General features: G+C 36.3%; 1 protein-coding gene across 2 annotated transcripts in view; it reads left to right on the top strand.

Annotated features, from left to right (window-relative positions):
- The window catches only part of KCNIP4 (Kv channel interacting protein 4), a 345478-nt gene that overhangs the window by 118493 nt on the left and 210387 nt on the right, over nt 1-16598 (top strand). Inside the window, exon 1 of one of the 2 annotated variants that reach the window (XM_009887638.1) lies at nt 137-236. The exons of the other annotated variant lie outside the window; for it this stretch is intronic. Coding sequence (XP_009885940.1) covers nt 137-236 — 100 coding nt within the window. Of the gene's footprint in view, nt 1-136; nt 237-16598 lie in introns of those variants that run through there. 2 annotated transcript variants of the gene reach the window in all.

Here is a 16598-nt window from a genome sequence, read left to right as displayed (position 1 = left end):
CCCTCCCGCTCCCCTCCCGCTCGCCCCCTTCCCTCGCCGGGAGCCTTCTGCGCCTAGTTTGATGGCTTTGCAAAGAAAGCCGGGCAGAAGAGCACTTTTTCTCAGTGGCGCCGGTCAGACCATGACCTAACTCATCATGAACTTGGAAGGGCTTGAAATGATAGCGGTTTTGATCGTGATTGTGCTCTTTGTTAAAGTGTTGGAACAGTTTGGGCTGATTGAAGCGGGTTTGGAAGGTAAGGGGGCGCTTTTCAGTGGGTTTTCCTTTTTTTTTTTTTTTTTCCCGTTCCGGTTATTCTCTTGCGGCGAGGCAAGGGGCACCTGTAGATGGGATGCGAGACACTACCTGAGCCACCTGGAGAGCGACGTGCCCATCGGTGGCTGCGCGGTGTTGATGTTGAAGTTGGGGTGCTTTTTCTTTCTCGGGGAAAATAAACTGGTCTCCTGAATACTGCAAGTAGAAACGCAGATGTTAAAAGGAGATAAATGCCTTAAAATCTGAATCTCTTATTCCTGCTTTAAAGCTGCAAATTCAAAGTAGCAGGGGTCAAAGCAGATTGCAGGATGTTAACATGCAAATACAGTTATATTGCCTTAAAATTGGCTTGTAATCTATTCAAAATTGTTTTGTAATCTATTCAGGTTAACATCATCTCTGCTGGGATTGTTATAATACCAAGATATATATATTATGGCATTTAAAAACCTGTTGAATATTTGATTCACTGTTAACATTTTAAAATGTGCTTGAGGAAGAACTACAATACTCAGATTCAAAATAAACAACTTCAACATTCACTTAGGGCAATCCAGAGCAAGTTTTATTGCTGGATGCTTTGTATATCTTAGATCACCTCCTTTCTTCTTAGCAATATTTTTTGGGTATAAAGCAGTAAAAATGAAAATTAAGAAGCTTACTTTATTTTAAATGTGCTTTTTATTTGTAACAGCGAGTAGAATATTGATTATTTCTACCTGACTTCTAAAAGCGCTATTATTCTTACCATATGAGGAGTTTGTCTAAAAAAACCCACTGATTGCAGCATGGTTGATAACGTAATGATATTCATTGCATCCCAGGGTTTTATTAGGTTCCAGACTGAAATGGTCTGTTCCTCAAATATTTAAGAAATATTGTATTCTCAAATCTTCCTGTAAGCTAGCATTTGAGTTCAGTGTATATACTTTGCCTATGAAAAGGGGAACTTTGTTGACTGAGAGATTGTGGTTTCGTGTGTTAATGAGTGAGAATATAAGCAAAATTTGCTCCTATGAAAAGGTCTAAAGTAATCCTGTTTATGTAACCCTTTCAAGAAACACAGTCTTCAAGTACTTTTAAATAAGGAAGTTCACTCAACTGTTTCTCTGTGTTGCTGTCTTGTGTGGACTTGCTAGTTTTGATTACAGAATCTGAAAACCCTGCAGGGACTCACAAAAATGTATTATCAAGTGCATTTCTGTAAAGAGTTTATATATCCATTAGAGTGCATTATATTGAATTTAAATGACAACAGAGAGATTCCCTTCAAAGCTATGAACTTTGCTTTTCTTTTTGTTTTGTGTTCAATTGTAAATAGAAATGCCAATCAACTTGAGAAATGTTATGATAAAAGTTATCTCCTTCATTAGAGGCTGCAGAGATTCGGAAAAAAAGGCAGTATTTACTTTTTAGGTTGGTTGGCAGGTTTCTGTGTGTTCTGTCGAGTCTGATTGCCACATCTGGTCGAGTTCCCTGGCCAAATTTAGCACTTGGTTTTGTCTGTGCTTGTTTTTATGGCTGGGGAAGCTGATAATGGAAAGACAATTAGAAATACAGTGAAGCTGCCTGTAAGCGGTTGTCAGATTTCTGTAAGAAATAAGTTTCTCATGCAGCTGCCTGTTTTGTCTGCCTCAGTGCTCGAAAATCTGGCAGTCTGCATGTGCATGGAGTCTTAAAATTTCTTCTGACCTAGTATATATATGTTTCCAGCGTGCCAGCTAGATGAAACCAGAGGAAGACCTATATGCCCCATTGCTCTCTGGTGTTCAGCTGCTGTGAATGAGATAAAAGGCATGTGACGTGAGAATCAAGTAATAGATATAAACAATGATGTATGAAGATGAGGCTTAGCTAAATTGCACAGTCTTCTGAATTTTTTTTCTCACAGTTCAGGAAAAGGGCAGGCTTATTCCCCATTTTTTTCTCAAATTTGAGAATTAAAGATCTGAATTGATTACAATAGAAAAAAAAGAAGATTTATATATCTTTACTGGGGAGTTAAAAAAACTGTTATGATTTTGAGTACCAAGGCTATTCATTTCCATCCATGAATGAAAAGTACATGCATCATAAAATTGTGTAAATGTTAGAGATGTTTTTAAGTAGAATGTTAAGATAAAATGGATTTTACAAGTATAAGTGGACTATCAGTGTGCTTTTCCAGAAGTCAGTGAGGAAGTTGGTCACAGTTTTCTGAAAATGTTGTTTATTATAAGGACATTTTCAGTTGTGTGGTTTTGGATAGGTTACATCCCTTCTGTTTTTTTGTTTTTTTGTTTTTCTGTGGGTTTAGGTTTTTTTGTTGTTTTTTTTTTTTAATCTCAAGGGTTAGTATGTCCCAATGAAATCCTTTTGCATGTTTCATACAAATTAGTAGTTTATGGCTTATAAAACACATCATATATCTATCTGGAAATAATCCATAGATTCAGTAATAATCTGTCACACAGTGTACCCAAAGCTAAATCTGAACTCTAAATCATACTGAAGCTTTGGTAGAAATCTAGGTTTCAGGATTAGTACCTATCATGGTAACAAAAGCTTGACACTAACTTATCTTCCTTCCTACACTGGTTTATCATGATTCTGAACTTTGTGAACCACTTCCACATAAATTTGGAATAATCAGGAGCAATTTATGTAAATCAATAGCAAAACTTCATTTTCCTTTTTTCAGTGCCATAATAACTATCATAAGTGTAAGTAATACTCTGCTTTCTGCAGACTCTGCAATACAAACAATGTGTATAATAATATTATGCAATTTTTATTATTTATGAAAATAATAAAATATTTTCAGAATAAAAATTGTATATACTTGCTTATACTTATTTTCTGATGTACTACACTCACTTAGATAACAGTATACTTTCTCTGGTTTTGTCCAGTTGCCTTCAACTGCTAAGTGATTCTGTTGTTGTTGTAGGAGAAGTATTTTCAAAATGATGTTTTTAATATTGTATGACAGCTCTTAAAGTGATAAGTAGCAGAATAGATTTATATACTTTTGTAGCTTGTGGGTTGCAGAGACTTTTTCTCTATGTTAAATATTATTTTGTGATGTATTGCACTCACTTAGGTAACAGTATGCTTTCTGTGGTTTTGCATAGCTGCTTTTAATTGCTGAGTGGTTTTACTGTTGTTATAAAAGTATTTTCAAATAGATGTTTTTAATATTGTATGACAGCTCCCAAAGTGATAAGTAGTAGAACAGATTTATTCACTCTCATGGGTTGTGGATTGCACAGGCTTTGTCTCTAGGTTAAATATTTAACTCTTCATGAATTGGGTTATGTCCTCCTCAATAAACTTTACTGATTTTTTAAAACAGTAATATATTAGGGGTAAGAAGTAGTGTATTGATATCTAATGAAGAAAGTTTGTTCACGCCTAGATATAAATTTAAAATTAAGCAAATTTCTTGCATGACAAGTTTTTCCAAAAGTCAATTAAAATGAGATACAACAACTGACCAAGTCAAATATACAGCATGTTAGCGTTTAAGATTATGCAATATTCGAGATATCAGTTTATATCACTTCAGTATACTTTTAGCACTCTACTTAAAAGACTGTGGTCTTCATATATATGGATCGCATGAACTTGATCAAGATATACAAGAGGTTTTGTATGTGAATATCTTCCTTGTATGTCGGTTATTCTGGGTAAATTGTTGGAGAGAGAGTGGTTGAAGCATCATGAGATCAGCCCTTTCCTAGGTTAAAATGGTTTTGTCCTAGTGTTTCTTGGGAAACCTGGATTGATTTTCAAAATGTTAGTCACTTATTAATTAATAAACAGCAAAATAAACTCCCTTCATCAATGTAGGCTAGAAACTTACACCATTAGGGATAAGGTCCACAGAAGAAATGTTATGGATACGAGTAACCAAAATATTTAAATAAGAATACCTTTATAGCAGTTAGTATCTCTAACAGGAAAGAAAAAAAAAAGGCATAGAGGGAATCATATATGCTACTGTGAAATGTGGATTCCATGTTTCCATATTATTATGTATCTAATCTCCTTGCTTGGGAGCCCTGAGAGTGGCAGTAGCAGAACTTTACAGCTAAAATTGTGATAACTGAGTTAAATTACTGAAACGTTGATTCCTTTAAAATGTCAAAGCAGCTTCTAATCCCATTTTAATAATCCTGGCTATTGACAACTTCCCATTCATCAGTGGGAAAACAGAGCAAAACCACAGACACAAAGGGAGTTACCTCTGATATTTACAACCGTTTTTGACAAGGACTGGCTATGACTGGAAACGAGGCTGAAGTGACTTGTGGTTTCTCTGAAATTAGCAGCCACCGAAGCTGTTTTGCCATCCAGGCTATGATCTGCTGGGAATTTATACATTTCCACTGTGATGTCCCCCTTCACAGTGGTGTTCATGGGTGGAAACAGAGGAATGTTCATTTCAGAAGATTCATTATCACTGGCACTTCATACTAGAAATGGCTTGTAATAAACATAGGGGCTTTTCTGCCATTTTTCTTTTCTTAAGATCATTCTTCATGTCAAAGAGAGTTATGAGCAGAATTATGAAGTACGAAAGCAATCATGGACCAATATGTGAAATGATTAGCCAGAGCTGACAGTGTGCAAAAGAAAAAAAAAAGACGATAGAAATTTTAATGCTAGCAATTCGAGGCATTCCTTAGAAGTAATTTGTTTAATTAAGTCTTCATATATAACAAGATCAATTGAATTGAAACAGCTGTTGAAACAACCACTCAGATGTGGACGAGTGAGCCGTAGATAGAAATCTTTAGCACAGAACTCCAGTGAAGTTATCCTTGATTAAATATTTCTGCTCAAACAGCAGTAGCAAGTCATTGGTAGGCAGTGGCATGTATTGTAGTTGATTTGGAGCTATGCCCATGTGAGCACCAGACCAGATTGTGCATCCTGCATGACTGGTCAGAAGGCCACTCCTGGGCAGAATGAATAAGAGGAAAACTCTCTCTGTTTTGTTGTTTGTTTTTGTTTGTTTGGTTTTGTTTTTGTTTTTTTTTTCATAATAGAAGCCTCAAGTTCTGGATGCAGTTTAAAAAAAAAACCCACAGAAATAGGCAGTTAAGAAAAGAAGCCAAGGATATTTGGGATAGGTGCCTTCAGCACTTAGTTGCCAGCTTTAAGCAGTCTGATGTTTCCGAATCATCTTCTGAAAGCTGGTCCATTGTTGCTGAAAAAGCTTCTAGTATTGCCAGGTCAGGGTCTGCTGAAAAGCTTTTTTTTCTCATGACTAATTTTTACTCCCATTGATAATGTGCTTGTCTAGTGCTTTACATCCACAGAGATCAAAAACAGGTAAATACTGTAACTGCAAATGAAGAAGAGATGTCAAGGAAATGGATAAAGAGCGCTACACTCTGAGTTATCAAAACAATACCTTTTGCAAACTTCCTAGCTTATAATTAACCTTTTTTGAAAAAGAACAAAAATATTAGACCCAAGTAAGCAGAGAGTTGATGAGAGAACTCTCAACTTTGTGGTGGATGGTTGTGATGCAGCTCATGAACACAAGGCTCTCATTCCTGTTGCAGTATGGCTATTAGTTTTCTCATAAATAAAACTTTGAATAAATGGAAATTGTTTCATCTACTATAAAATGGAAGAATACTAGAACCTTATTGCTCAGTTTTACTCTTCTGTAATTTGAGGTGATAACCTAGAGAATTTTATGCGAACAATCTGGGTGTGAGGAAGACATGCTCTTCTGGTCTGTTTTATCTCCACCAAGGAGACAACTTCTGATATGTACTTTCTCTACTTCATACTAGCTACTCAATATAGAATTTATATTCTCAAATTATATGTTTAATTTATTCTCTTTCAATAAATATATGCTACATTCCTACTGTTAAAAAGCCACCATAAGCAAAGGAAAATAATATACTGCACAATGTTTACCTATCACTGTAAATGACTTTTCTTTTACTTACTCTCCACAAGGCTGAATTCTCCTTTAATTAAAATCTATAAATGCCCTCTAGTTACATTTATGGACTCTCTTTTTTCACTATTTCATTATCTTAGCTATCAGTAAATGTGGGTGGTACAAATCGAAATACGCACAATTTATTCCAAGTTTTGAGAACATTTATTAGTTTTCTGTACTTAAGGCTGAAATAGCAAAAAAAAAATAATCTATGTCTTTTTAAATTATCAAAAAAAGAATAAAAGTTAAATTGATGTTATGGATTTTTTAAAGCAACATATTTAGAGTTAATTAGTTTTTTGGTATACTGATTAAAATAGTAAACATTTTCTAAGAATACAGTTTTGTCAGTGATTTGGGGGGAAGCGGCATACGGAACTTTGTAGGCAGATGAAAATAATCTGAGTAGTGAACTCAGGTGTACCCATTCTGTTCAGAAATATATTAGTGCTAATAATACTTTCTGCACTTCTTTTATGTATAATTCAAAATGTTTTACAACAGTTAATAGATTTATCTCCTGATGGACGCAAATATATCAGGAAAATGAAGCCAGAGAGTAGTAAATTTCACTGATTGATACACGAAGTAAAAAGGAGTTGTCAGATCATGTGCTTTAAACTCCTGTATACCACAGTGCAATAAATGTCGTCCATTGTCTTTTGTGATGAACCAATAGCATGTTTTAACTAAACCATGAAATCTGTTTGCTGAAAGGAGAAAGCAAGTGAGCACAAGTGATTTATTTTTTTTTTGGGTGGGGAGGGGGGAATCTATCCATTTGAGTAAGTGATATTCTCAAATTGTGAGAGTCACAGGCTTTCTAAAGTTAGGTGGGATGACTCCAAAACCTTGACATGTTGAGAAGATGACAAGGGAAGGAGGAGTAATCACTTCATTTTGCAATTCCTTCCTTTTTGCTGTTGTTAAAAAACAGTGTCTGATTCCAGGTTTTTTCTCCTTATCTTCATCTAATGATTCATGTTGTTTCTTTCTCTGCATCACTCCTAGATTTACTCTGCCTTTTAAGTAGGCGGTATACGTTTTCTGGCCATTAGCTCAGAGTAAGTATTTGGTATATGTCTCAGAAATCTGGAAGATCATCTACATCTGCTGTATTTTCTCTGTGAAGCTATCCTTGGTAATATGCAACCCAAACATAAACACTAAAAGTTTATCCCCAAAGCTTTAGAGCTTTTCATAATGGATTTTCTCCTTTGCATTTAGTTTCTTATGTAAGTTTTCTATACATCATAATTAATTCAGATTGTTATTTCCCTTTTTTCTATGTATTCACTATTACTCTCACATTTATAACTAATGTGGCTACTGTACCACAGAAGAAAAATGAGTTTTTAATGAAATCTTCTCTCTTTATTGCAGGATTACATTTTGGGCATCTAATGCATCTTCCTATAGAATTCCTGGTTTTTATTATATTTTTCTGTCTGGTTTTCTTGCCAGCCACCTTCACGCAAAATATTTGTCAGGTTCAGAAAGTTAGGCTTTTTGACACACTGGGGATATATGGATTTAGATATGTAGATACACACACTTTGAATTCAGACTACATTCAGTTTACTCACATACAATGCAAAGAGATGCTCAGCTTTGGCTCTTATGCCCTTATGTTAACTTACAGTCCATTTTTGACCTCATGTCTTTTTAGTTTAGGAACATGTAAAATATAAGTTATTTAACTCGGTGTCTCTTATTTGAAAATACTAACTCCTCATTTTCGGATCTTTATTTCATGTGGTTTCAAGCTGGTGTCTCCCCAACAGCACAGATTACATATATCATTGCATTCTGTAGTTTGATTCAGTGAGTTAATAGGACCCCTGTGAAAACCTTTACTAGGTTTTGGTAGGTCCTTGCATTGTTGTGATTATGAGCTTTGCATTATGATTAACTCAAACAGTATGCTAGTTCTTTTGGATAATCTCTAACCAATATACTATCTTCTGCACTCCACTGTAAGACTCTGTGATCCAATTCAGGTAGACCCATGTGGATCAACATCACAAAAATCACATAAAAATGGCTTATTTCAGATTATTTTACATTCTCATGCTCTTTTTCATGGAGTAAAAAAGATTTGCTGAATTTTCCTGTTTTGTTTTGTTTTTTTCATTTGCCAGATTTGACAAATTAAATTTGTCAATTAAATTTTTTAAGTTGTTTTATTCCTATGTGTTCTTATATCAATGGTGAAAGATTAAGCAGCATAATTGAAAGTGTGCTACACAGCTTTTTTGGTTTGTATTATATTTTGTATCTTCAAAATGCCTTGTGTCCCCTTTCTGAATTCTCTGCCCAAATTTCTTCATGTGTGATTACAAATGATTGTATATCTTCTTAAGATTATAAAGAAGATCTTGTCTTTTATCTATTTTTTTAATAGGAGATTTTTCCTCTAGTTATCTGACCTAGTTCTCTGGTAGCTGTCGATGAATTGTTCAACACCTGGTAGAAAATTCAGTCCAGCCAGACTGAATGCTGCCTAAATCTAATGAGGCAAATGATTTAATCTGATACAACATCTCTGTTCTTGGTTTCTGCAATCATTTTCCCTAGTGGTATCTCCAGAAGTCATTTCTGATTGGGGTTTTCCGATCTGTATTTCTGATAGCCCTTGTTGATATTTTCAGATAATACTACAGGAGCATGAATATATATGCTTCTCCAGGCACATTTTCTTTTTTGGATCAAGAGCCCCCAAATGATTCCTCTTCAAACAGACAGATAAAACTTGAATCATCTAACACAGGCCACAGCAGCTATCTTCTCATTGTTGATAATCATAGAATCAATCATAAAATACGAGGTTGGAAGGGACCTCAAGGATCACCTGGTCCAACCTTTTTTGGCAAAAGAACATTCTAGACAAGATGGCCCAGCGCCCTGACCAGCTGAATCTTAAAAGTGCCTAGCGTTGGTGAATCCACCACTTCCCTGGGGAGATTATTCCAATGGCTGGTTGTTCTCATTAGGAAAAATTTTTCTCCTGTGTCCCCTTGGAATCTCCCCAGGAGTAACTTGTATCCATTACCCTTCGTCTTTTCCATGTGATTCCTTTTAAAAAGGGAGTCTCCATCTTCCTTGTAGCCACCCTTTAAATACTGGAACATGGTGATAAGGTCTTCCCTAAGCCTTCCTTTCTCAAGGCTGAACAAACCCAGTTCTCTCAGCCTTTCCTTATAGAGCAGGTTTCCCGGCCTTTGAACATCTTTGTGGCCCTTCTCTGGACCCTCTCCAGCCTGTCCACATCTTTTTTGTATAGCGGGGACCAAAACGGAACACAGTATTCCAGGTGTGGTCTGGCAAGTGCTGAGTAGAGTGGGATAACTTCTTTATCTCTGCTGGTGCTGCCCTTATTCATGCAACCCAGCATCCCATTGGCTTTCTTTTCCACAGCAGCACACTGTTCACTCATATTGAGGTTGTTGTCCACCAGGACCCCTGGGTCCCTTTCCACAGAGCTGCTCCCCAGCCAGGTAGATCCCAGCCTTTGCTGCACTCCCAGATTATGCTTACAGTTGTCCTTGCTGACCTTCATATGGTTCTTGTTAGCCTACTCTTCCAGCCTATCCAGGTCTTCCTGCAGAGTGGCTCTCCCTTCTGAAGTGTCTGCCTCTCCCTTCAGTTTGGTATCATCAGAAAACTTCATCAGGGTACACTTGATCCCATCATCCAGATCACTTATGAAGACATTAAACAGTGTTGGGCCCAGTATTCATCCCTGGGGGACCCCACTTGTGACTGGTTGCCAGTTTGAAAAGGAGCTATTTACCACTACCCTCTGGATGCGGCCTGTCAGCCAGTTTCCCACTTACTGCATGGACCACTTGTCTAGACCGTCACACAGCAGTTTCTCTAGGAGAAGACTGCGGGGAACCATGTCAAAAACCTTAGAGAAGTACAGGTAGACAATTTCCACCGCTTGTCCCACTTCAACCAAGTAGGTTACTTGTCATAGAAGGTGATCAAGTTTGTCCAGCGTGATCTGCCCTTGGTGAATCTGTGCTGGCTTTTCCCAATCACGTGCTTCATTTGACTTGTGATAGCCCCCAGGAGGATTAGTTCCATAACTTTCCCAGGGACTGAAGTAAGACGGATGGGCCTATAATTTCCTGGATCCTCCTTTAAGCCCTTCTTGTAGATGGGAGTGACTTTAGCCTTCATCCAGTTTACTGGGACATCCCCTGATCTCCACAACTTCTCAAATATTATGGAGAGCTGCCTTGCAACTCTTCCAAGGCCCAATTCTTCCTTCAATGACAGCGGGTCTGTGTTTGCATCAACCTGGATTTTTGTTCCCAAGGCCTGGGGCCCAAAATGCTGGTAAAGACAGAGGCGTTGAGAACCTTTGCCTTTTCAGCATTGTTGGTGACTAATTCACCTCTGCTGTTTACCAGCAAACCAATGTTTTCTTCTGTTTCTGCTTGTTGTTTAGATACCTGAAGAACAAGAATGTGAGATAATGAAAAAAAAAGAGATGAAATCAGGTGAATACCCATTTTTTAAACAGATATTTATTTCCCAGTATTTATATCAAAGTTATTGTAGGAAATATCGTGTACTTTTACATAGAAGCAGTATGATTATTAGTTTAACACTTATTATTAACAACAAATTCTAATACCAAAAAATGTAACAAAATAAACCTTTACATCTGAAGCAGAAAAGAGAAAGGGTTATTAAAGAAGTGAATTTTGGGGGACATTAAGGAAGATATCTTCACTGCATGATAATGCATAACAGTTATCAGATGTTGTAGGTTCATCAGAATAAACCGTTGTACTCCAAGGTCTATCCCTACATCAGAAAGGTTTGATAGGGAGGTGCTGGCATAGACCTGATTCATCTTCTCTTTGCCTATATTTGAGTAAATCTTATTTGGTTTCACCTTTTACGACAAAATTCAGTTTTATAGAAACTACTCTTCTAGCTGAGTCCTCAAGAATGCCATTTTTCTACCTAAACTATCCAATTTACATAAGTAATTGTAAGTAACACATCTACTTTTGAGTACTTCATCTCATAGGTTAACATTGTGCCTATATTACAATATTGTCAAAATCCTGTTGTTACTGAGATTAGCATTTTCTTGAAAAACAATCTTGAGTCCACTAATGCATTATAAGGACACATATTAAATTGTTATTACCTAGTTTACAAATATTTCAAACGTAATGTAATACTTTTCACGGTTAATTGCTACTATTATATCAATTTAGAAAACTTTATCCCCTTTCTTGTATTAAAGATAAACTATTATTCAAGTATGTGTGTATATCTACTCTATGCATTAGGAGTATTGGGGCAATTTTATCCAAAACTTTCTTTTACACCTTGACTGATAAGGCAGGACAGCCTGTCACATCAGTGAGGCCCAGAAATGAACTATTCTTCCCTCCCACCCTGCTTTTCAAAAGGTCTTTTCAGACCAGTCATCTTGCAGCTCACGTTATTTGCTGCTTATTAGGCCCGTTTTCTTGGCAAATAACCTGGCTGAGGATTTCAAATGCAGAAAACAAGTAATCTACAAGTTGATCCGTTCTTTTGGCAGCAGATACTCGTAGTCAATCAGCATTTTTTCTGACTGTGCCTGTACCAAGTGATAGAGTGGCTGTAAGTCACCAAGAAAGACAATTGCTACTGGTGGAAAAAATCATCTGTATACAGCCACCTCTTGGCTGTGTCTGAGGAGCTTTCAGGAACAACAGAAACAAGACACAGCCTGCATACGTTTCTCTGATGGTGGCAGCCCATACTTACCTGTTGCGCATAAAAAGCAGGCAGAGATTTATGTTGAAATGCAAATATAGTGAACCTCATATTTCTGGAAAGCCCAAATTTGTGCAGATAATCCATAATGCTCATGTGCATTCCCTTGGAGAATAAGACCATATTCTGCCAGTATAGGAGGCTGTAGTCTGTCCGCTTGGAAAGTAATCTATCACCTGAGTAAAGTCCTTGACTATTTTTTCATTAGAAAGAACTTTTTTTCACATTGAGTCAAATTTGATTTAGCCTTAGGATATACATTTTAAATATTTAAAATATATTAACGTGCCATCTGAATTGCCTCCTTTGAAGTCTGAGATGTAAATTTATATTTGCAAGACAGCAAAAGTACCTGTACTCTAAAAAAATGCTTGGCACTGAGCACCTAGCAAGGTAGGAGGTGCATTGGAGGTCTGCCTTGCTTCATTTGTAATGTGCAGCTGGTGATAGCAGGAATTTTACACAGTTTGAATTTTCTAAATTTTTAATGTGTTTGAACAAAAATTACTTTAATATGTTCATTATGTATATTTTATCCAACATCAATCTGGATTGTTTTAATTTCAGTTTAAGACTTCTAAGACTTATTTTACAAGTAAATGTCCTGCTCTTACTCAAATGTGGCAATATAAACCAATGCTTGAAAACCATTTGGGGTTTGAAGACAAGTTAGAGCTCTTTCCATCTTACTCATGGTCACAAAGCGCACAGTTCACATTCTGGCAAATTTTAAGGCTGGATAAGGAATTTGAGTTTAATCAGGTTACCTGAACATGAGTAATTGTTTTCAGAAGTAGAAAGGTATAACTAAAGGCAGAATGTGATGCTGAAATTGTTGTTTAGCAAGTTGGCAATTGAGATATAATGAAATGTAGTTCATTTGCCCACAATCAAAATTGCTTTAATAGTTCAGCAATAATAAAAATATCATTAAGGCAGGAAGGAATTTTCAGTTAGCTCAGATGCTGACCCATTCATCACCTTTGAATTATCATTCCAAGGATCACAATAATCGCAATAATCATAATAATCTGCTAAGAATCATAATAATCATAATAATCTGCTAAAAGTCATACTTTAAATGTTACTTATATTTCTCTTTGCTTGCTTACCATTCTCCTCCAGGACTATTTTAAGAAGCAATTGCTTTCTGAATGTTAGAATTTTTTTGACTGAGCCAATAATTAATAGACCTAAACATTCCTGTTTAAAAACTAATCTCACTGTAAAAACCCAACTTAAAGATTCATCTCGACATTCTTTGCCAAGCTGCCCCAGCATTAAATTACTTTCAATGTTAGAAATGTGTATCCACTTATGGCTTTTGTTGCTGTTTAGCTCAAGAGCTACCTATGTAATACCTTTGCCTATTCTTTGCTAGATATAAAATTCTATGTAACATCAGATATCTTTAATCTTTGTAGATTAATTTTTAATCTGTGTCTAGGAACTTCTTCAACTTTTTCTCTTAAAAACTAAGTAAGTAAAACTATTTCAGCACTTTGCTTTCCAGATTCAAAATAAGTTGTGTGGTTCTTTTCTGAACCCTTTTCAGTTTTTAGTAAACTTCTTAGAGAACTGATATTCAAATGACACAGGATTCAAAACTGGTGTCAGACAGGTCAGAGGTAAGAGGTAATATCCCTGCCTTGCCCATACTTGACAATTTACCACTAGTGCGTCTGAGCAATAATTAGCTTATCTGACAGTTTCCTGTAAAATAATCACATTAGTGATTCTACACAGAACTAAAGACAAGGGTGAATCCCTATCTTTTTCATTAGAGAAGTTCATTAAAAAATATTTGGTAATTATATTTTTTTCCTTTGAATTAGCCATATGAAAGATGTGACCTTCTGTTGTGAAGCTTGATATGGATTAGTACAAGTGTACCACCTCCTGTAGTTTTTTTCATCTTAAATTAGCATACCATGAAAATGAAATAACATGTTGAATTAGGAGCGCTGCTTCAGAACTGTTCCATTTTTTACTGGGTTATCAAACTAACTTTTAGGAAAAATTATTGGCAGTTATTTGTGTTTATGAACATAGGTGAGTATAAAGATGAATTTTTTCCTCTTTGGAAGGTCACCATACCTCTCATTTTTACCTTTTTTCTTCCTTATTAAAGGTTTATTACTCTGGGAATTTCCCTTCTGATTATAAACCTGAAGTATCAGTACTCTTAAAGAGACGTATTTTTGCAGTCAGGAAAAATGATATAATATAACTTTTCATGCATAGTTTTTTATTTTTCTAAGGTTCTGTAGTGATTATTTATTGCAATGGTGAAGTAACAAATTCACAATTGGTATATTTTCTATATTAACTAACATTTTTAGGCATCACTGTGTTATGTGGATGTATAGAATCAGGAATTATAATAGTACCATATTCAACACCTTGTGCAATCAGTATCAGTACTCGAATTAAGGCAGATTTCTTTTTTTCTTGGGGAGGGGGGAAACTCTTTCTATGATAATTGAAGAAGAGTAATGAAACTGTAACTTTTTGTTACCATAGTATTAAATGCGTTCCATTGTTTAAAATATGATGGTCTCAGTAACCAAGTACATGTTTATTTGGGTCTAGTTGAAGCTGATTACAGTCTTGACCTCTGCCTGTTTCTTGGAAGTGAGCTGTAATTGGCAAGTAATTGAAGACCTCATGCACTGCCCTTGCCAGCCAGATACAAGGTGAAAAACATCCCCACTCATCTGTCAGATAGCTTGTCAGTGCAAGGTCTTTTCTCAAGTAATCACTGAAGGGAATGATTACCTCTCTCTGAGTCAACCACGGGTTCAGCCTGACCTGGTTTGGACTCTTAGATATTTTTCAACAGCGCACAAAGCTGTGAGTGGCTGTCCTAGTGAATGGCCAAATTCAACAGGTGGTGAATCAATCCTGTGTGCAACTGTGTTTTGTACTGCCATAATCTTAAGGGTAAATCACTGTTATTGAGTCCTTGTGCTCGTGGAAGAAACACGTTTCTTTTCTTGTCTTGCGACATCTTGCTTTAAGGGTAAGGGAAGTGTGTGCAACAGTGCTAGAGAAATAAAAGTGTATGCTTTGGTATTCCTACATGCCATGACCCGTTAGGATTTAAATCCTCATTATATCCTCAAACTTCTTTAGCATCTGTAGAAATGCTGGGACTTTCTTGTCTCAAGAGAACCTGTGAGAGTGTTCCCCTCTAATTGAAAAAGGCCTTCATATTTTACCATCAGACGACACTTAACATTGGTAAGGCAAAGTTCATTCAGTCCTACCTTCTACTCTTGTCCACTTCACTCTTTCTGTGTTGTTTTTTTTTTCCCTTATGACATCCTGAGCACCCCTAATGACTCAAGAGCCACTCTATATCAGCTGTAATTTTCATTTGAATTTCAGAATGAAAATGAATTTGCAGTTGCACTTAGGAGTCAAGTTCTCTGAATTTCACTTTTGCTACCTCTGTACAGACACTAGTGTCATACTATACAGTAAACAAATGCAACAGTTCTTTTTTTCTTTGTCTTTTTAATCTTTTTTCTTTTTCTATTAAAGATCAATTTCTTTAGGAAACTGAAGGCACCTGTGAAATAGAAAGGTTGGATGCTCTCACCTTTTGGCAACTGGCTTTCATGTCTTTGTACATAGGGGAGGGAATAATGTCAGATTCTAGGAAAATGAACATCTGTGTCCTTGGGTGTATGTGATTCCACTATTATTTCTTTGTCTTTTCCACCACTTATCCTATCTCTCTCCAGGGATGCTTCCACAAGCAGGAAGTAGTTAATATTCCAGTCCTAGGAACCAAATCCTGTCTCCCTTCAGGAGTAAGGACATTTACAGCAGACACTTCCAGGTGCCAAACAGGATATTTTTATAAAATATTTTTATTTTGAAATTCAAATCTGAGATGATGGTACTGATTGTTACAAGTCCATTGCTTGAGGAAATAGTTGGTTTTAATAGATGACCTTCTTTTCTCAGATACTATACGTTGTAATATAATAAAGTTTAGCAAATATATTTGAGTCTTCCATTTCTCCAAGTGTCTTCACCAGTGTCCTGGTAGTATGATTCAGATGGAAACAGTTAATAGTTTCCTGGTGAAGAACACAAGGTAACAGGAGCTCTCTATACTATTATTAGTACAATATTACTAGTCAGATTACTTCCTGAACATTACTACAGCTGGTTCCCACCTGTCTTGGGACAATCTTAAAATGCCGAGAGATCCTAAAGCATCCAGTGGTGTCAAGGTCATAACGGCTTAACTACCTTTATGGGGTTGTACAGCCCCATATTCTAAGGTTATGCTCTATACCATATCTTATGTGCACTGCATGTAATTGTGACTCCAGCTTTATTGTGTCACAAAAATTTTGGGAGTCTGTGTATAACTACTCTTCTTGTCTGTCATTTAATTTACAGACTGGCAGAATGTCAGCACTTGGAATGATCTGAGGGGCAATTTTCTATCAAATTCAGTCATTTATTTCCAATCCTAAGCTCTTTTTTTGGACTAAGAAACTTAATCTGTCAGGCCCTTCAGAAATCACGACTACATTTTGCAGGATGTGTGAACTTCATATTCTGTCAGGTAGCAAGAGCAAC

This window comes from Charadrius vociferus, unplaced genomic scaffold (genome assembly GCF_000708025.1).
Source record: "Charadrius vociferus isolate BGI_N301 unplaced genomic scaffold, ASM70802v2 scaffold306, whole genome shotgun sequence".
NCBI lineage: Eukaryota > Metazoa > Chordata > Aves > Charadriiformes > Charadriidae > Charadrius > Charadrius vociferus.
Note: the sequence above shows the minus strand (reverse complement) of the source record. Positions and strands in the feature narration are given on the sequence as shown.